Genomic DNA, 21,469 nt, shown 5'->3' with positions numbered 1-21,469 from the left:
TGGCAGCAGTGTAAGAGAAAAGCAGTGTGTGATTGCTTGAGACAGATCAGTTCATGATTTCTTTGTAATTGATTTCTTCTTTTGCTCATGAGTGGTGTTATGCCAGTTCAGAACATCTAGATTTACGGAAGGTGCCTTTTTAGGTAAAAATTATGCTAAAATGTCAGACAGTTTGTCAATACTAAATGAGCAGGCTTCTCAAAGTTAAGGAGAAAATCTGTGAATCTCTTGAAAATCAGTAATTTAGCTCTCTGTGGGTACTTGGTTAACTCTGCGTAGTCACAAACCATGAGTGTCAGCAACCAGCCAGCCATCCACTGAAAATAAGTGCATTATTCCAAAATGGAAGCATACACAAGTGACACTGCCCTGCCAAACTATTTTGTTATTATTTATAATGTGAGTGCTTTCGTCCTGGAGTAAAACATTACTTGTTTTACTGGTTGTCTGCATGGGAACTTACTTGGTCTTTCATGGTACACATAGTATGCCTATTATGACACATCAGGTGCTCAACTTACCCTAACCCAAATATCACTAATTAACACATGGGTCAGTGTTTCTTAGGTGCCTGCCAATTCTTATGTCCAAAATTACCTGATCTGCCCTTTTAACACCCGTGTCTTGCATGTACACTCGATCAGTGTATCTCATTCATTTCTATGTAACAAAAGCAGAAATTTCCCTTTCAAAGAAAATACCTCTTTTCCACGGGCAGTTGATAGGCAGTGAAATGCCTCTCAAACTCTCACAACTGCTTGTTTCTGCCTGGTAACTGCTTGCTGCTGTCTGGTAACTGCCCACTGCTGCCTGGTAACTGTTTGCTGAGCACCCAGTTCAACTGCCTGTGGAAAAGAGGCCTAAAACAGATGGTATTTGCGATTATTCAGGTTGAAGTATGCATCTGATATTTCCCACAGTGCACCACTGCTGAATATGCAGATCATACTTTGTTGTCCCTGTAAGCTAAACTCATCTCCAGAACTTGTTGAATGCAATGATGTAATCCAATATGCATACAGACTATTTCAGACTGGCTTATCCTCATCTGTGCATTATAAGATACTGAGGAAAAAACACAAAGACAACAGGAGCCCTAATGGTGCAGGACGTCACAGGTGAATGAATATGTGAGAAGGTATTTGACAAATGAATACCCACAAAGGTGGGTTGCACAAAGGGGGCAACTGACCACTTCAGGCAGGTGGAGTGACTTAAACCTGACTCCACTCAGGTATACCAGCAGTCCTGGAGGCGGTCACTCTCTTGAAAAAACTCAAGCACTCTAACCTATGAGAGGTGGCAGAATTCCACCTCAGGTTTGGTGTATGAGACTCCTCTCACTATAGAGCGGGGGGAGTATAGGCAGCAAGGGGGTGAAGAGGCGCCCAGTGGATATAAAACACTCTAAAAACACTAAAAATAAAAGGATAAGGGGGCTTACCTCAAAGACAACAATCACTTACGTCGCAGGAGAGGAGAAAGAGATTTAGGAGTAGACTATGCCAGAGGTAAGTATGACTTTTGACTTTTTATTTTCAGTTCAGGTTCTCTTTAAACAGAAGGTATTTGTGATTATTCAGGTTGAAGTGTGCATCTGCGATGTCCCACAGTGCATCACTTCTGAATATGCAAGCAGCCCCTTTGTTGTCCCTGAAAGTTTAACACACCTTCACAACCGCTGGAATGCAATGATGTGTTAGCTTGTTAATCGTACAGAGCCACAATAATTCAGCATGCATACAGACTGCTTTGGACCTCATCAGTGCATGGCATAGATTAATGTGGCCAATGGCCATATGGTATAGGACTTGAAATACCCATAGTTACAGATTGCCCAGTCATTACAGCCTCTGTCAGTTTTAAACTTAACGTTCACCTAACGTTCAATACCAGTTGCCCGACAGTCCTGCTGATCTCTTTGGCTGCAGTAGGGGCTGATTCACACACCTGAAACAAGCATGCAGCTAATCCAGTCTGACTTCTGTCTGAGAACCTAATCTGCATGCTTGTTCAGGGGCTGTGGCTGAAAGTGTTAGAGACACAGGATTAGCTGCAGAGTCAGGTAACCGGCATTTACAAAGGACAAATCCATATCCTTCTCAGTTTAGGTTCCCTTTAAGTACTCTTTAAGATACATTATAGCTGTATAAAGTCAGGAAAGCTGCACATAATACTTATATCGACCTACTCTGACATTTGTATCTACTGTTGTAAACGCTTTAGTTGTATTAAGAAACTTAGATCCAATTCTGGAAAATACTACTTTTGATGAGTCATTGCTGAAAGAGTATAGCATTTCTCACTTTTCTCATGATTTACTTACACATAGTTTTATATCAGAAGTATGGTAAATGCAAATTTAGTATACCAAATAAATGAATCAATCAACCACGACTCCTTACAGAATGTTAATAAACTGACAGGTACACAATAAATCAGTGGAGAAACCTTTGGCAAGCAGAAATTCCATTACTTCAGTAATATATTCCATCACATGAACTGTATTTACAGTGAAGAAGGACGATGTTCTTTCTATTAAAATCTGTCAATTTTGCTAAAAATGAAGGCCTTTTTATTCTCTGCTTGGTATAAGACTTTTCAAAACAATCATTAGGAAAGAGCTGGTAAAATGATGAAAACTAGAATTGTTACCAACATAAAATAAGGTAGTCTACTTCTCTGGTGGTCAAACAGATAATTAGGATGAAGAATAATCACATACTTTGAGCTGCCAAGTTTTTTTTATATTATGGGTACTCCTTTATTATCCACTAGAAGTAAATTTTCTTTTAAGACCTTAAATCATATACACATTTTTTCAATAAACCTGTAACATCTCCTTCATTTATCATGATGTACAATTCTGGTCAATTCACAGATCAAAAAGGTTTGATAAATTAATATATTTCTATCCATCTTTTCATAAATCCAGGTTAGTCAATAAATCTCCTTGTCTGCAATTTAAATTTCTATTCCTAACTTACTATAGACTTCTTGCAGCAGTTAAGCCTTAAATGATCTGTCAGCAAAGCATCATATCATTCTTTTGCAGGATAATAACTACAGTAAGTGTGTGTGTGTGTGCGTTTATGTGTGTGTGCGTGCGTGCGTGCGTGTGTGTGCATGTGTGTGCATTTATGTGTGTGTGCGTGCGTGCGTGCACTTGGCATGTAAATGTAGGGCCTGATATGTCACACTCTGAAAAACTGGGGGAAAAGAATAACAATTGCAGATTTAGTTAACAAAACTAATAGCATTTGGCTATGCTAACGGGCAGAGTTACCCCAATGTCAGCTTTTCTCCACGTGGTGCATGTTATTTGTAAATAACCTTTGCTGGGTGATGGACAAGAGGCAGGCAGCTGGGATGAAGACAGAACAGCGCCGTGGGACAGGTGAGTTATTACAATGTGGCCACACATCATGCAGGGGCCCCGGGGACTTGGAAGCAGTTGGAGGGAACCAACCTGAAGGGTCCGGTGGCATGGTCAGGGGCCCTGGGGAAATTGCCCCCTTTGCTTTAATGGCTGCACCAGCCCTAATTAGATTCAAATTATTTAATGGATAAAGATTATAAATGGTCTAATTTTAATTCATAAATACATCTTCTGTACACTAAAAGTGAGTGAAAAGCTTTATCTTAAAAAATAATAATAATTATAATGATAAAACAAGTAATTCAAATTATACATTAGTAAGCACTTCAGTTGGATTACCTTGTACAATAGAGGAGACGAGTTCAGATTTTATTCATTCTACTTTTGTTTGGCATACTGCAAATGACCCTTTAGATCAGCCTTTCTCAACCTTTTTACCTTGGAGGAACCCTGTAAATAACTTTTGGATCTCGAGGAACCCCTGCAAACAATTTTTTGGTCTCGAGGAACCCCTACATTTATTTTTCAGGAGGCATGGTCTTTAAATAGGTTAGGCTCCTAATTTCACTATCTCCTATTACACTGCCACTCATTATACTGTCTCCTGACCCCCCAATTTAGTGCTTCTTGCTACAGTACCACCTATTATAGTGTGCTCTAGTATACTTCCCCCACGATGGGGTAAAATGCCAAGGAACCCCTGCAGAGTTCTCAAGGAACCCTGGGGTTCCAGAGAACCCTGGTTGAGAAATCCTGCTTTAGATGAAGTGGTTCTAATTTAGAATAGCTGCATTTGTGTTATATAGCACAAAACCACATTTTACTAGCAAGAAGTGATACTGCAAATTTTAACCTAGAATGTTAGGGGGGTATGCAGTAAACCTTGGTAGGTAGAATTATGTGTGTAAAGTCTTACTGCACAATGAGCAAATCAGAATGCAATACATTACATGCAATGCATTCTGCTCTACTCAGACTTTGCACACATAATTCTGTTTAATCCATTTTATTGCATACACCCCTTAGTCCCTTTCCCAAGTAAACCCCACAGGTCTATAAAAGAAAGATGTAAGTGGTTAGAGATCCCAAACACAAAAGGCCTCAATTGACTAAGATCATGCTGGAGATAAGGCAAGAGAAAACTTACCTCCACACAGTGAGAGAGTAATCTTATCTCTTCATTCCTTAAGTTACCTCCTCTGTAGTTAATTTACCTCCTCTGTAGTTAATTTACCTCCTCTGTAGTTATTTTCACACTCAGTTAATTAACAGCCTGTCTTTAACTCTGGAGTTATTTTAAGGATTGGAGAGTTAACTTAAAGACAGAAGAGTTAACTTTAGGCTTGCCTGAGGTAAAATGTTTCCTGAATACTACATGCCTTATCACCATGGTAACAACTCTAGAAGAGTTATTAAAGACAGGAGATAAGCTTAGTGAATTGAGGCCAAAGTGTATCTCTAGTTCAGTGTTTCTCAGGTGGGGTAATTAGTGTCTTACCTAAATGGAAACCATCTAGCTAAGACACTAATTTCCCCATCTGTGCATAGATGAGTTTACCTGCAAAACATGCACTGTTGGGGAGTCACAAGGACAGGTTTGAGAAACTTTTTTTCTAGTTAAATTACAAAAATACATTTTTGTGCATCTCTTATGCCTCCAGAATAGTTTAAAAACATTATTTCGTCATGGGCATATTCAACAAGGTTTAGATTTTGTTCTGCTGCTGGATACATCTGACAAAATAAAAAACTATCAAGTAAAGTACCAGGCTGTTATAAAAACCAATACACTATCGTAAAAAATGTATATTGTAAAATGCACAATAAATTAGTTTTGTTTTCCTAATCTGCTGTCATTTATATTATGTAGTAAAAATCTTAAAAAAAAACAAAATGTATCAGGCTTGGGACTAGTCCACTTCCTGATTGGATATTCTCAAGGCTTTCAACACTTGATCAGCGGTTGCTTGGTCCAACTGCCAAAACAGTGGACCAATAAGGCCCTGTTCATATTATGTGCGTGTGGAAAACGTGCAGAACGCATGTAGTAAACGCACTGGAAAAACGCATGCGTTTGTACGCGTTTGTACGCGTTTTTGTAATGCGTTTGTATGCGTTTTTTCCTTATGCGTTTTTGATCATACCTGGAAGAGTCAGCTACACTTCCGATGAGAAACGCACCTCCGAATACGCATACAAAAACGCATGCCATGCGTTTTTAGTGCGCGCCCATTGACTTTCATTATAATGCGTTTCTGTGCGCGACGCACAGAAATGCATCCAACTATGCGTTTCTGCCACGCATACGTTTGCCACGCGTATATGTGAACGAGGGCCATACCTTTGCATTGATTTTTCTGGCCCTCGCAAAACGCACACAAAACGCGTACCTTAAAAACGGACACAAACGCGTGCAGTGTGAACGGGGCCTAAGGGTCCTGGTGACCTTTTTTAGGGAGTGTGTAAAGAATAAATAGACTTTTGAGAATACCCTATGAGGAGATGGACTAGTCATATTTTCACTACCTATTATAAGTGATAGAACATAGGAGAAAAGTAATGTATAGTGCATTTTACTATAGGAAAACTATATTTCTTATATGTATATGTTCACATACATTTTAAATCTTACAATCTTTTGTGATAACTGTCCATGGCTTCTAATGGTCCCCCGCAGACATCCTGTGCCCTTGCAGCTGCTCACCGATGCTCCGGCCCCGCCTCTGGTTCACCTCTGGAATTTCAGACTTTAAAGTTTGAAAATCACTGCGCCTGCGTTGCCGTGTCCTCGCTCCCACTGATGTCACCAGGAGCGTACTGCACAGGCACAGACCATACTGGGCCTGTGCAGTATGCTCCTGGTGACATCAGCGGGAGCGAGGACACGGCAACGAAGGCGCAGTGGTTTTCAGACTTTAAAGTCTGAAATTCCAGAGGTGAACCAGAGGCGGGGCCGGAGCATCGGTGAGCAGCTGAAAGGGCACAGGATGTCTGCGGGGGACCATTAGAAGCCCCGGGTAAGTTCAACTCATTTTCCCCCGACCCCCTACAGTATCCCTTTAAGATCTTTGTGACTCCAAGATAAAGATCTTTGTGACTGCAAGATGAATTGATTTTCAATAATTTCTCAAGTAAAGTATTGTTTTGTCTTTTGCAAACAGGATTTAAATACCTTGAAAAAAGAACATTTCAAATGAATTAGGCTTAAAGCGGATCCGAGATGAAAAACTAACTATAACAAGTAACTTGTCTATGTATCTTATCTAAACTTTAGATAGTTTACACAGCAAATCTAGCTGCAAACAGCTTTAATAGAAAATGATTATTTCTTCCTGTGATATAGTGACAGCAGCCATGTTGTTAGTAAACATTACACAGAGGCAGGCTTATCTGTATCTTGAGCTCTCAGGCTGTGAAAAAAACCTAATCCCCCTCCTCCCTCCTCCCCGCTGCCTCTGAAATCTCTGGCTAGTAGTACCTCCCCCTCCTCCTGCCCAGACTGAGCTCCCATGAGCCCTTGCTACTGCCAAGGCTCTCTGAAAACCTGAGCATGTGGTTTATTTAGTTTATAGGGAATTAGAGTATTAAAACAAAAACAAAAAAGTATTTGGCGCGAGGAATGCCCTATAAAGAATAGGAAAGGAACACAATTATGCAATTAGTAAAAGTTCACCTCGGATCCACTTTACGTGTCCAGTTTGACATATATAGTTTGTGCTCATTTCTTAACCTTTTCATCAAAAGTCTTAAGGGATATGTAGTAAATGTATGTAGATTTTATTAATAATCTTTTTTTTTTTTTTAGCTGTATTCTGTGGAGATCCTGGGACTCCAGCTGAGGGGCGGCTTAATGGCAAAAGTTTTATATATAAATCAGAAGTTTCTTTTCAATGTAGACCCCCTTTTATTTTGGTTGGCTCATCCAGAAGGATTTGTCAGTCAGATGGTACCTGGAGTGGAATTCAGCCAACCTGCATAGGTATGTGAAATCTCTATTCAAACAATTGTTTTGCTTTTAAATAACATTTAAAGCTTTTAAATAACATTTAAACTAGGGCTATAGTTGGAAAAAAAAAACTTTTTTTAACCACTTAAAGAGACTCTGTAACAAAAATTTCATCCGGTTTTCTTCCATCCTACAAGTTCCAAAATCTATTCTAATGTGCTCTGGCTTACTGCAGCACGTTCTACTATCACCATCTTTGTAATAAATCAACTTATCTCTCTCTTGTCAGACTTGTCAGCCTGTGTCTGGAAGGCTGCCAAGTTCTTCAGTGTTGTGGTTCTGTGATGCATCTCCCCCTCCAGGCCCCTCTCTGCACACTGCCTGTGTGTTATTTAGATTAGTGCAGCTTCTCTCTGCTCTATTATCTTTTACAAGCTGCATAAATCCTCCTCTGAGCTGGCTGGGCTTTAACATACTGAAGAATTACATACAGGCAGAGCTGTATGTACTCTGCAGGAAGAAACAGCCTGACACTTCAGTGGAAGATAGCTGCATGGGGAAAGAAACACACAAATGATCTCTTGAGATTAAAAAGGAAGGCTGTATACAGCCTGCTTGTGTATGGATGTATTTTCTATGTGTGGACATACTGTACATCAACCTACTTCCTGTTTTGGTGGCCATTTTGTTTGTTTATAAACAAACTTTTTAAAACTCTTTTTAACCACTTTTAATGCGGCGGGGAGCGGCGAAATTGTGACAGAGGGTAATAGGAGATGTCCCCTAACGCACTGGTATGTTAACTTTTGTGCGATTTTAACAATACAGATTCTCTTTAAGACAAAATAGATGTTTTAAAATGTCCTATTTGTGCGCTAATTAGTGCAAATAGGATATTTAATAAACATCCAATTTGCGAGAATGCTTGTTTTAACCATCAGTGGAGGGGTTTTAAGTGGTAATATATATATAATTTACAACAACAGAAAAAAAAGGTGCAGATATTTTTTTCACTCCCCTCACTTCAATTTTTTTTTTGTGTATTATACTCTTTTTATTGCACTAGCAATAGGTACTTGAGGAGTTATCTTTCAGGAGCACAGCTTCCCTTCTTCAGATTCTGAACATACTACTAGGGATAAGCAAAATCAGTGCTGGTGTTCTCGCAAAAGTTCTGACAGTTCAGGGAAAGTTTGGCAAACCAGTTTTGCAAAACTGCATTAAAGTAAATGTCATCAACTTAAGTAGTTAATAGCAAAGCCCTCACCTAATATTTTACTAAATTGGTAATGCAGCTGCATCCCCCCTCCCCTTCCGATCGTTTCCGTTCAGAACGGGATTTCCTGTTTGGCTTCCCCTGTCGCCATAGCGATGATCGGGATGACGTCATAGATGTCATGGCGTCGGAGGGCGTCCCGATCCACCCCTTAGCGCTGCCTGGTGGTGATTGGCCAGGCTGCGCAAGGGGTCGGGGGGGGGGGGGGGGGGGGCGTCGCGGTTTGGCGGGTAGCGGTGAATCGGCACAGAGTGGCGGCAATCGTGTAGTACCTGCAGCTAGCAAAGGGATAGCTGCGTGTAACAAAAAAATTTACAAATCAGCCCACCAGGGCCTGAGAAATCCTACTCAGCTCAGCTCGGGCTTACCACCAGGGAGGTTAATGAAGTTAAATTACAGATTACTGTAGTATACTTAATAATAAGGTATTTATATACATTTTAATAAAATGTAAGACAATTGACAATGTGGGGTCCCCTCTCCTAAGCCTATTTAACCCCTTGTCCCCCATGCAGGCTGGTATAGCCAGAATTTGGAAACCGGACTGTGTGGGGCTCTGCATGATATATGAGGCTTTGTAGAAGAGGGATGCAAAGCCTCTCCCTCTCCCTCAAAGCCCTTGTACATGTCACAGACCAGGATCTTATCCACACCTGCAGTGACCAGGAAGCCCCAGAGGGTTCATGGTGTAATCTCGGGCTCTGCCTCCCTCAGGTGAAAAGGATAAAGGAATACCGGCCCTCACCCATTTCCTTAGGGGGCATTTGTTTGACGATTGTTTTTATAATATTGCTCAGATCCCTGTAATCCTGATATTTACTGTGTTGGGATTATGGGGTTTACATTCATACCCCAATTAGTCTTATCTCATAGAGTCATAAAATTACAAACAAGAGTTTAATATTATTTAAGCACCTGCATTTAGTCCACTAAGTCCCACTCTTTATTACTATAATATTGCAAAATCAACCATGTAAATCATTCAAACACAATACAACACCTGTATTGTCTATATGACTGATGTTGGTAAAGTTGAAATAAAACAGTTAAAATGATGTTAGTGTCTGGTTGCGCCTCTACTAAAATGTGAAGATTATTTCGGTTTCCCACTAAGCTCACTTTTTTTTCAGTATCAATGGTGCAATAGAGATGCTTGGTGGGAATTTCAAACAAGGGCTGGTGGGTCTGATTTGAATTTATCACCGGGGAAATATCTGAAGTTTCCTCTGATGATTTCTCTTGGCCCAGACAAATGGTTCATTCATAAACTCTGTTGATGTTGATGATCCTGGGGCTCCAGTGGCTGGTTTTAGAATGTAGTGTTGGTGGTGGTATAATGGTCAAGATAGCTATCTACCACGCACTCAAACCTGGGTTCAATTCCCGGCCAAGGTATGTAAGCTGGCTTTTGAAATTCTACAATTCCCTGGAATTCCCTCCAGGAGGAGGGAGTGAGGGAAGTAATATAAGGAACAACAATTAGCTAGGAACACGCCTATAAGAGCCTAACTAAACTCTCCCTAGCAGAATCTGTCAGCAGCTGTCCCTTAACTAATTAGTGTAGGCAGACTAGTGAGTAAAACGGCACAAGGACCTTGCCTTTTATAAGGGGGGGCTCTAGGAGTGAGCGCAGTCTGATTGGCAACAATGTGCCTGCTGACTGTGATGTAGAGGGTCAAAGTTCTGCTCAATAGAGCATTATGGGGCAAATCAAACTTCCGGGAAAGTTCGCCTTCGCAGGCAAACGCGAACCACCCGAAGTTAGCCTGAACCATTCGCCGGCGAACCGTTCGGGACAGCTCTACTAATAAGTCAGTTTTGTGATGTGTCCTCTGGTAAGGCAACTCAAAAACAGTGTTTCCCCCCTGCCCATTCTACTTTAAAAGTGTCTGTGCAGGACTCTGCTGGAGCTAGAATAAGATACTTATACTTTCTGTATGCAAATGAATACATAACTGGATTAAGTGCAGTTGTTATGTTTGTATGGAATTCAACTTTAACTTTGGCTTTGAAATGATTAGTGAAAACAACAAAGAAATCTGCTTCAAATAAATGTGCACACAGCTTTGGCAATTTCACATATAATGCTATTCATGAAATTATACTTTGTTGTTTTATCATAACAAATTAGCTTATTTTTTTCTATTCTGGTACCTGGATTAAAAACCAATTAAGTGGCAATCAATTATGATTTTGCTAAAATCGTTTAAGTATCTCTTTTATGCAAGAACAACATTATCCTTTGAGCAGTTTTGACATTTGTGTCAGGTTCGTTCTCCATTTTATTTTAATTTTGATGGAATACTTTATATTGTAAAAGCAAATAAGCTGATGTGATTGACTGTTTCTATAGAAACCGTGTCTTATGTTTCCGTTTTGCACACATTTCAGATCCAGCTCATAACACCTGCAGAGACCCTGGTACACCGCATTATGGGATGCAGAACAGTTCCAAGGCTTATGAGGTAATCAGACAATTTATTATACAGTAAAAGTTACAAAAGCTGACGCAATAAATAATTCTGTCATGTAAATGGCAAATGATACAGTCTTAGTAATAAAAAAAACTCTTTAAACAGACCTCCATGGATAACAAATACTGTATAGAATAAAAGAAAAGCAATTAAAAAAACAACAACAGGTTTTGGATATCATTTCCAGGGACTTCAGAAGCTCCTAACACATTTGACCTGGTTTCAGCTTCTGTATTTGTTCCTATCCAGAGTGTGACATGTGTGGGTGACACTACCTACCTGAGAGGGCAAGTTGGAAACAAATCCTGGCAAAGCTCATGGGGGCAGAAAGTTAGCGAAGTAGTGCCGCAGCTTGGATAAATTGTATATTGGTAGCCACCTCAAAGTTCACCTATTATAACTCCTTAGTTGCAAATTACATGTCCCACATATCTTAATCGTTTAAGGATTAAAAAATAAACTGGCTACATTTTTTTTACTAACCATGGTGCCTCCATGATTACTACTACTATGCATTAATATGCACACGTCATAACCAGTCCCCTAATCCCCACACGGCACCCCTTACAACTTGACCTATTAAATCTGCTTCTCTGGTCTCTTTTTTTTGGGACAGCCAAGCATCTATTCTAGTTGAAGGACCGCAGTGATTACTTCTAATTACCTCCTTTAGTTTAGTCCATTGAGTTCTGGTTGAACTCGATGGGCATATGTCTTTTTTCAACCCAAATAACTATGTAAGTAGGACTGAAGTAGAAGCAATTACGCTATATAATTTAGCTCCAGTTATCCTGTAGACATATCTGGTGGCTTGCAAGAGGATGGCAAGTTATTATTAAAAGATTTATCATTTGGCTTGTAGCATGGCTATCCATTGAACCTCCTAGAAGTATTATTGCAGAAGTAATACTGAAGGTGGAGGTGCCCAAAAAGTATAAACAATTAAAATCAGTTTAAAAAGAAGAGTTGGCTTACCTCTTTTAGAACCATAAACAATAGGACTCTAAAGTAAGGCTTGTTGCTCCTTGTATTGCCTGAAGAATCGTGTGAAATGCGTTGCACAATTTTTTGGAGTACCCATGAATAAATCATCATCTGTGAATACAGAGTGTAGAATCTATGTGGTGGAGGTAAGTCCACCACTACCTCCCTATTTTAAATGTTTTTAAATGATTTAACCTCCCTGGCGGTAAGCCCGTGCTGAGCACGGGCTATGCCACGCAGGGGGATTTTTCATGCCCTGCTGGGCCGATTTTGATAATTTTTTTTTTGCAGCACGCAGCTAGCACTTTGCTAGCTGCGTGTGCCCTCTGATCGCCGCCGCTCCGCACCGATTACGCGGCGCTCCCCGCACCGTGAGGCCCTTCCCCCCAGACCCCGTGCGCTGCCTGGCCAATCAGTGCCAGGCAGCGCTGAGGGGTAGATCGGGTCTCCCAATGACGTCACGACGTCGATGATGTCTGTGACGTCATGCCGCCTGTCGCCATGGCGACGGGGGAAGCCCACCAGGAGATCCCGTTCTATAAACGGGATCTCCTGATTTACGATCGCCTCTGGCGATCGGAGGGGCTGGGGGGATGCCGCTGAGAAGCTTTGTCTCGCTACATGAAAAAATAAAAAAATTAAAATAAAAAAAAAGACTTTGCTGCCCCCTGGCGGATTTTTAATAAACCGCCAGGAGGGTTAATCCTGATCTGGCACTTCTGTTTCCAACTATGAAGAATGACTCTAAAGTAGTACCAAAACTTTATTGCACAGAATAGGGTACGACAACATGTTTGGTAGGCCTTACTCGCTTCCTCAGGTCAATAAGACCCACCAAAAAATTGGTGTGCTTTTAGTGAAATAGCACCATTTTGAAGTTTGTTAACATATTACCTCATATACTGTAATTAGCAAATAAGCATTGTTCTAACATTTTGCAGTCTGTGTTATGTTGGTACTTTTTTCTTTTAATGAGAAGCTGAAAGTCCTAATCTTGATCAATAATTTGGGTAGTGTGGGAAGGTTTTAGAACTTATTTTAAGAAGTTTAATAGCTGTTTACTTTTGGTAGAGTTTTTTTTACTGTGTTGACAGGAAGTGGGCTATTTTTCTATAGGAGGCAGAGTGACCATAAAAAATAAAGCTTTGTTTTGTACAGCGGAGAAGAGTTTAATTGTTCAGCAATATATTGCTGAATGATTTATCTATTGTTTCTCTTGCTATTTGCTGTCCCTGGATCCTCCAGTATTACCGTGAAAGCCACAAGGTTGAATCTTATAGTCTTCACAATGGTAACTCTAAATAGAAACAAAATACCCATAGAAAATTCTAACTCCTTCCTATGCAATCTAAAAATATTTAAATACAGAGAAGACGCACAAAGTCCTACACGTGATGGAAATACATGCTATTCAATTAGTTGAATACATTTATAAATACTGGGGCTCATATATCCTTTGCACATGCTTTAAATCCCTACTGCCTCTTTTTTGAGTATCAGTATGTGTGTGCTTCAGCATGACAGTCCAAGGAAGTACAGCAGGCTGTGGAAAAAAATCATCAGAAATGCACTTTAATGAAAAACGGATAATAAATGCACTTACATGTAAAAAGAGATGAGTTGGTTGTCCAGTTACCTATGGTCTAAAGGTGGCCACTAACGGTCCAATTTCTAGTGAAAATAGTTTGAGCAATCAAAGATTCTGATTGGATTGGTTGTAAATACTCTCAATTGATGGGTACAATTGATTAAGAACAATTATAAAAATAGTCATCCGACTGGATTTTCATCAAACCAAAATTTGGATTTTCTTGTTGGTTGTAATATATAGGAAGAAAAGATTGGTTCCTTGATGGTGTAGTGAGATTTTTCTTCCAATCAGAATTATCTGATCACCAGGGATACTTATCCAGATTCTGGATATCCGGGTAACCCGGATATCCGAACTTTTTTACGCTATCCGATTCGGATTCGGTTTCCAGATTTTTTTAAATCCACATAGCTATCTGCGGATATTTGACCGCATAACACGGATATTCGCAGATATTGCAGATATCCGGATCTGAAATCTATTACAAAGTAAAAATCCCTCCTCCTCCTTCTACCTGTTCATGGATCTTGTCTTCCAGGGATTTGTAGGATGTCAAAAGCAAGCTCACATACATTGGCCAGGAATCGAACCCAGGTCAACTGCTTGGAAGGCAGCTATGCTCACCACTATACTGCCACACAGTGAATGCTTTGCTGTAGGAAAAAGTGGTGTTAAACTTCTTGGAGCAGACTTACTTCCTCCCTCAAAAAGATACACATATATCCCCATAAAATCATTTAGCAGCAACTGCATGCACAGTCTCTGTGGCGCAATTGGTTAGCGCATTTGACTGTTAACCAAAAGGTTGGTGGTTCAAACCCACCCAGGGACAGCCTTGCCTTTTGTGTTCAACAGTTGTCCGGAGAGAACCCCAGATAGCCATTTAGCAGCAACTGCATGCACAGTCTCTGTGGCGCAATTGGTTAGTGCATTTGGCTGTTAACCGAAAGGTTGGTGGTTCAAGCCCACCCAGGGAGGGCCTTGCTATTCGTGTTCAACAGTTGTCCGAAGAGAACCCTGGGTTTATATGAAAAGGGCGTCTGTAAAAAAAGGGCGCCTGGTGTAGCCCATATAAAAACTTCGGCTACAAAAAAGACGCCTGGTGTAGCCCATATACAAACTTTGGCTACAAAAAAGGCGCCTGGTGTAGCCCATATAAAAAACTTCGGCTACAAAAAAGGCGCCTGTTGTAGCCCATATAAAAACTTCGGCTACAAAAAAGGCGCCTGGTGTAGCCCATATAAAAACTTCGGCTACAAAAAATGGACAGTGGGGGGAATGAAATAATTCGGCTTCCAGTGCCTGTAGCCTATATCAAATCTCGGCCGAATAAAAAATATAGGCTACAAAGGGGTACCCTACTGTAGCCGAAAACCTTGTAGACGAAAAATATGGGCTACAAAGGGGCGCCCTACTGTGGCCCAAAACCTTGTAGCTGAAAAAATATGGGCTACAAAGGGGAGCCCGCTTGTAGCCTATATCAAAACTCGGGCGCCCTTTTCTACACCTTGTAGCCCATATTTCCAAAAATAACATTGATGTCTATGGCGGTGCCCTTTTCATACAGGCAGCTCAGGCACCCTTTTTAACCGATACCAGAACCCCAGATAGCCATGTAGATTCATCTCTGTCTCTAAGTAGGGATGGTCATTGGTCACCGCTTTCCGCGGAATTGTATTTTCCGTTATGGGTTTAAGCTGAAAATTCAGTTTAATGGCATTTAGAGAGAGAGAGAGAGAGATGATTCTACATGGCTATCTGGGGTTCTTTTTGGACAACTGTTGAACACAAAAGGCAAGGCCGTCCCTGGGTGGATTTGAGCCACCAACCTTTCGGTTAACAGACAAATGTGCTAACCAATGGCGCCACAGAGACTGTGCACACAGTTGCTGCTAAATTATTTTATGGGGATGTATGTGTGTCTTTTGGAGTGAGGAAGTAAGTCTGCTCCAAGAAGTTTAACAGTTTCCTACAGCGAAGCATTCACTGTGTGGCAGTATAGTGGCGAGCATAACTGCCTTCCAAGCAGTTGACCTGGGTTCGATTCCTGGCCAATGTATGTGAGCTTGCTTTTGACATCCTACAAATCCCTGGAAGACAAGATCCATGAACAGGGAGGGGGAGGAGGAGGAGGGGTTTGGTTTCACCGAATAGGTCGGATATCCACAGATAATGCGTCCGGATATCCGCGTTCACGCGGATATCTAAAAGGTTGGATCTGGATCAATTCGGATTTTAAAAAGTACTATCCGAGCACCCCTGCTGATCACTTGAAAGATTTTTTGCTAGAAATTGTTAGTGGTCACCTTTTTAAAGGCAGAACAACCAACAGCTGTTTCAGGTTCTGCTGGATGCTTTTTCATATCTCACACCAGAACTCTGAACATGTACCTGGCAGCATGCAAAACAGCCTTGAGCTGCCTGGATTATGCCCATAGTACCCACCCTCCTGGTTGCCTAGCTCATCTACATGATAATATATATCGTTGAAAGGCCCCAAGTGTATGTTTATATATATGTATATATATATATATATATATATATATATATATATATATATATACATCCATTTGCATTAATTATATACCTATATGCCTGTGATAACATATTGTGTTATGGCTTGTGCAATATGCTGTTCCTTCATCTTTGACAAAGGACAGTGATTAGAATGAACATTTAGTATAAATATAAAAAAATACATTTGGATATGCTGATAACATAAAAAATGAAGAATATGAAATGACACTTTGGTCTTTTTCTTATCATTTTCCCCTTCAGATCTGTCTTCTAAAGAAAAATAGTGCTTGTACAGACACTTTGTCTTATGAAAAAGTAGTTTGCGGATTCATTTATGCTCTTCATTATCATTTAAATAGCTGTCTTCACTTACTTCTAGAATTCCTGACACATTTCTGATATTTTTGTTTTTTTGAAGATTGGGAGTACCATCTTCTTTAGATGTCGCAAAGGCTACCATATTCAAGGCTCCACTACACGCAATTGTCTAGCTAATTTAACATGGAGTGGAACTCAGCCAGAATGCATACGTAAGTGCCACTAATACTAACACTGGTTTGAACTATCGTCTATTTACTGAAATGTATTTCCTGTTCTGACAGCATTGCATCATTTAAGATAAACTTATACATACAAATATAAATTGCAAAGTAATGAAGAAATGCCCAATGTATGCAACAAATCTGCAGAAAATGGCCTCTTATAATTATTAGAAGGTACATTTCAAGATTTGTGTGCTAAAGTTCATAAATAGCAAGGCATTTATTAACTGAAAACATAAGAATGATACATATAACAATGAAATAACATAAAAATAAATAATAAGTAAACATGTTAAAATCTGTATTCTCAACCCAGCTCCCACTCAATATAGTGATCTTAAAATACAGGGCTTGGATGGGCAGGTAACAATGCCATCAAAAGAAAATGAAAAAGGGGTACCTAGACTGTGTGGACAACAATAATTTATTAAAAACTGGCCAGACAAAACCACAACGTGTTTATCATTCACTGATGAGATTTAAAGTTGTGCCACCATACATTTTAGGATGGAGAGTGGAAAAATAACAGTAGTTGCTGATGTATTCCTAGCAGCTCTGTAGATCATAAACAAGCTACAAAGCCAGCTCCCTTGGAAGTACTCAATCTAACACCCCCCATCCTGGCTGGCTGCTGATGTAAAGGAGCAGGTACTGTGCTATATATATTCTCCATGACCATAACATGATAGACATTATTATTATTATTATTATTATTAAGCACAAACATATTCCATGGCACTGTACAAAGTAAGAAACAAACATGGGGTACAAAATAATGGAAGCCGAAAATTTGGGCACATGACTGAGGCAAGTGGACAAAAAGGGCGCCGCCATTCACTCCCATAATAAATATCTTTGATGGGCGCCAAACAGGAAAAAAGGATGCCCGGAGAATATTAACGTTTTCAAACTGCGCTTGTGATGATTTAAGTTTACAAAATGCGCCCGTGATGAATATTATTTACAAAAATACTAAACATATCTATCTTATTTAACTAAAACGTTATTTAAAATTGTATCCCTTACTGTTTGTAAAACATTATTATTCACATAATAAAGTGATCAGTAAGTACACTGTAATATATGTTTTACAGTCACTATGTGTAAAACATCATTATCCACACAATAAAGCAATCACTAAGGGGGGTCTTAGGGTTAGACACCACCAGGTGGGATTTAGGGTTAGGCACCACTAAAGGATTTTATGGTTAGGCACCACCAGGGCGGATTTAGGGTTAGGCACCACCAGGGGGTCTTAGGGTTAGGCACCACCAGGGGGGATTTAGGGTTAGGCACCACCAGGGGGGATTTAGGGTTAGGCACCACCAGGGGGGTCTTGGGGTTAGGCACCACCAGGGGAGATTTAGGGTTAGGCACCACCAGGGGGGGTCTTAGGGTTAGGCACCACCAGGGAGGTCTTAGGGTTAGGCACCACCAGGGGGGTCTTAGGGTTAGGCACCACCAGTGGGGTCTTAGGGTTAAGCACCACCAGGGGGAATTTAGGGTTAGGCACCACCAGGGGAGTCTTATGGTTAGGCACCACCAGGTAAATAGGTAAAGGTAAAGGGTGGGTTCTGTGTGAGAGTAGGGTCAGGTTTAGTTGTAGTAAAATGTTTGTAATATTTACTAATGTTTTACAACAGTTATTATGAACGTACTTGTATTTTGTTGTCATCATTATAAACAATAAGAAACGATAAATTAAGGTTATACACAATATTATACAACTATACGGAAATGATTATACATACAGTATATTATCTTTTTTTAACGAACATTACGTTAAAACAGGGAAGATTATTGTTTTCACAATTTGCGATTTCATACACATTATTAATTTTTTTTAAATTTGTAAAACATTGTATACGAAATGCAACACAATATTTTTTATAAACGGTATTACCGCTTATCGTTTACACCACCCGCCCTTTTTTTCCGACACCCTTTTTGCATGGATGACAAACTAATATCGACAATGGTATACACACCAGTATACAAAATATAGAGTTAGTACAAAATACAGAAACAGTACAAAGTACAGAATCGATAACAACAGTGACAGAATTAATATGAATAAATGTGTAACAAAATCCAAAGCACAAAAGTCTAAGAGAGCCCTGCTCTTGCAAGCTTACAATCTAAAGCAGTGTTCCGCAATCCTATCCTCAAGACCCACCAACAGTGCATGTTTTGTATACATCCATAGAGGTGGTTAATCAGCTCTGCTGCAACACTAATTACACCACCTGTGATTGTGTGTGGTTTCCTGCAAAACATGTACTGTTGGTGGGCCTTGAGGACAGGGTTGGGGAACTCTGATCTAAAGGAATAGGGGGAAGCAAGAGGAGGGGTAGTATACAATATTCATACCTAGAGGCAGTGTGTTTTAGGTTATCTGCTAGCAGGGATGCTCTCATGAGTAATAACAAGTGCTTAAGCACTCAAATTCGTGATTTAAATGAGCTTTAAAGAGGAACTGTCGTGAAAATCTTAAAATTTAAAACACATACAAATAAGAAGTTCATTTATCCCAGAGTAAGATGAGCCATAAATTAATTTTCTCCTATGTTACTGTCACTTACAATAAGAAGTAGAAATATGTCATTACCAACAGATTTGGGACTAGCCCATCTTCTCATAGGGTGTTCTCAGGGTTTTCTTTATTTTCAAAAGCACTTAGTGAATGGCAGTTGCTCCGTCCAACTGCCAAAATAGTGTACAGCGAGCAGGGAGGCTGGCCAGCATCTTTGTATAAATCTTTTCAGGAATTGTCTTTATAAAGGAATAAAGGTCATGCTGAGAATCCCCTATGGAGAGATGGACTAACCCAAAACCTGTCGGTAATGTCAGATTTCTACTACCTACTGTAAGTGACGGCAACATAGGAGAGAAGTAATTTATAGCTCATTTTACTCTGGGAGAAATGTACTTCTTATTTGTATGTGTTTTAAATTTTAAGATTTTTGGGACAGTTCCTCTTTAATTAGCTCAGGTGTGCGGCAGGGAGTGAAGGGGTTATTTACCCATAAGTGCGTGTCCTCCCTGTGCTCCAAATAGCTTTTACACATCCTATTGGTCGCACTGCAAGCCTCACCACCACGCACTTCCTCCTTCCAGCTTGAGCAGTGAGGCTTGCAACGCGACCAATAGGACGCGTGCAAGCTATTTGAAGCACAGGGAGGACATGCACTTATGAGTAAATATAACTCCTTCACTCCCTGCCGCACACCTGAGCTAATTAAAGCTCATTTAAATCACTAATTTGAGTGCTTAAGCACTCGTTATTATACATGAGAGCATCCCTATCTACTAGGAAGTACAACTTGGCCAGAGGTCAACAGGTGAACTGGCTTAAGGTAGAGCATATGTTTGATGGAAAAAGTAAGTTTTGAGGGCAAGTTTAAAGATTTCAAAGGCTGGGAAGTGATTGATGTGTTTTGGCAGAGGATTCTAGAGGAGGGGTGAGACACGTGTAAAATCTTGTATACAGGAATGTGAGGAGGTTATTCTAGAGGAGGATAATAGGTCATGTGCAAGTCTAAGATTGCAGTTGGGTTGGTATCTGGAAACTAGTGAGGAGATGTACACAAGAGTGAGATGTACATGACATTCAATTTGGGAATGGTCTTCTAGGGCACAATCAATATTGAGGTACAGTGACTCAGCTAGTCCCTGAAGCCAGTCTGCTTATGTCTGCTCTCAATCCTAAAGTGTGTAGTGGCACAAAATTTGTTCTTGGCAGTAAATGATTAAAGAGGCACTATGGTGAAAATGTATAATTTAAAAAAACACATGTACACATAATTGCACCTGTCCTAGAGTAAAAATACTGTAAAAATTGTATTTTCTGTATAGCTGTCACTTATAGTAGTGTTATAATCAGACAGCTCTGATTGTTGTGCTGACAGGTTTTGGATTAGTCCATAGGCTCATTGGGGGGGGGGGGGGGGGTCAAAGCTACTTTTAATTGCTTCAAAAAAGCACTTCCTCAAAATAACCTATAAAAATGCTGGCCAACCTACCTGCTTGCTGCACTATTCTGGCAGTTGGATTGCACCAATGTAATTCAAGCAGGGCCCTTCAAATAAAAGACCCTATATAAGAAATGGATTAGTCCATATCCTGTCAGTAAAAGGTGCATAGTTGGTAGATTATAAAATCTACTGTGAGTTGGTAGATTATAACATTTTCTGTGAGTAAAAGCTATATAGGAACTACAAACAAATTCTACCACATTTACTCTGGGACAAATGTACATATTATGTGTGTTTGTGAACAAATTAATTTTAAATTTTACCGTTTTTGCCAACGTGCCCCTTTAACACATAGAAGCTTTGTCTGACCAGTCCAGTTTTTTCAAGAGATAATTCTTTTTGAAGATGACATCCGAGCTGTTTTTTTCTTTTTAATGTCATTGCTTCACCACTTCATTCCAGCCCTATTCTTTGTTAGGAGTATATAAGCTCGTACACACGCTTGACTAAAGTTGACTTAGTTTGCTGATAACAGCTGCCTCAGCTGATAATCAGGCATGTGTACAGTGGCTTGTCACCCCCAACCTGTAAGCAATACCCCCAGCGGATCAACTCACCAACCATAATGGCCAATAACACTATCTACGCTACTACCCCACCCACCACGTGACCTCACACATGTGCCACTCCATCCTCCCCTCATACCAAAACAGCACATTGTTAGCTACACAGTTGATTCACTTCTGTGCAGCCTGGCCCAGCAATGTCACCCAAGGGGACCTGGTC

General features: G+C 40.2%; 1 protein-coding gene and 1 non-coding gene across 2 annotated transcripts in view; both read left to right on the top strand.

Moving 5' to 3' along the window:
• Positions 1–21,469, top strand: part of CSMD1 (CUB and Sushi multiple domains 1) — a 2,205,021-nt gene that overhangs the window by 2,133,318 nt on the left and 50,234 nt on the right. The window contains 3 exon segments of the mRNA XM_068281348.1: positions 7,185–7,358; positions 10,993–11,066; positions 16,586–16,697. Of these exon segments, the coding sequence (XP_068137449.1) occupies positions 7,185–7,358; positions 10,993–11,066; positions 16,586–16,697 (360 nt within the window).
• Positions 14,409–14,482, top strand: TRNAN-GUU (transfer RNA asparagine (anticodon GUU)). The gene has a single exon. It is a non-coding gene; the product is annotated as a tRNA-Asn (tRNA).

Source organism: Hyperolius riggenbachi, chromosome 4 (assembly GCF_040937935.1).
Source record: "Hyperolius riggenbachi isolate aHypRig1 chromosome 4, aHypRig1.pri, whole genome shotgun sequence".
Taxonomy (NCBI): domain Eukaryota; kingdom Metazoa; phylum Chordata; class Amphibia; order Anura; family Hyperoliidae; genus Hyperolius; species Hyperolius riggenbachi.
Note: the sequence above shows the minus strand (reverse complement) of the source record. Positions and strands in the feature narration are given on the sequence as shown.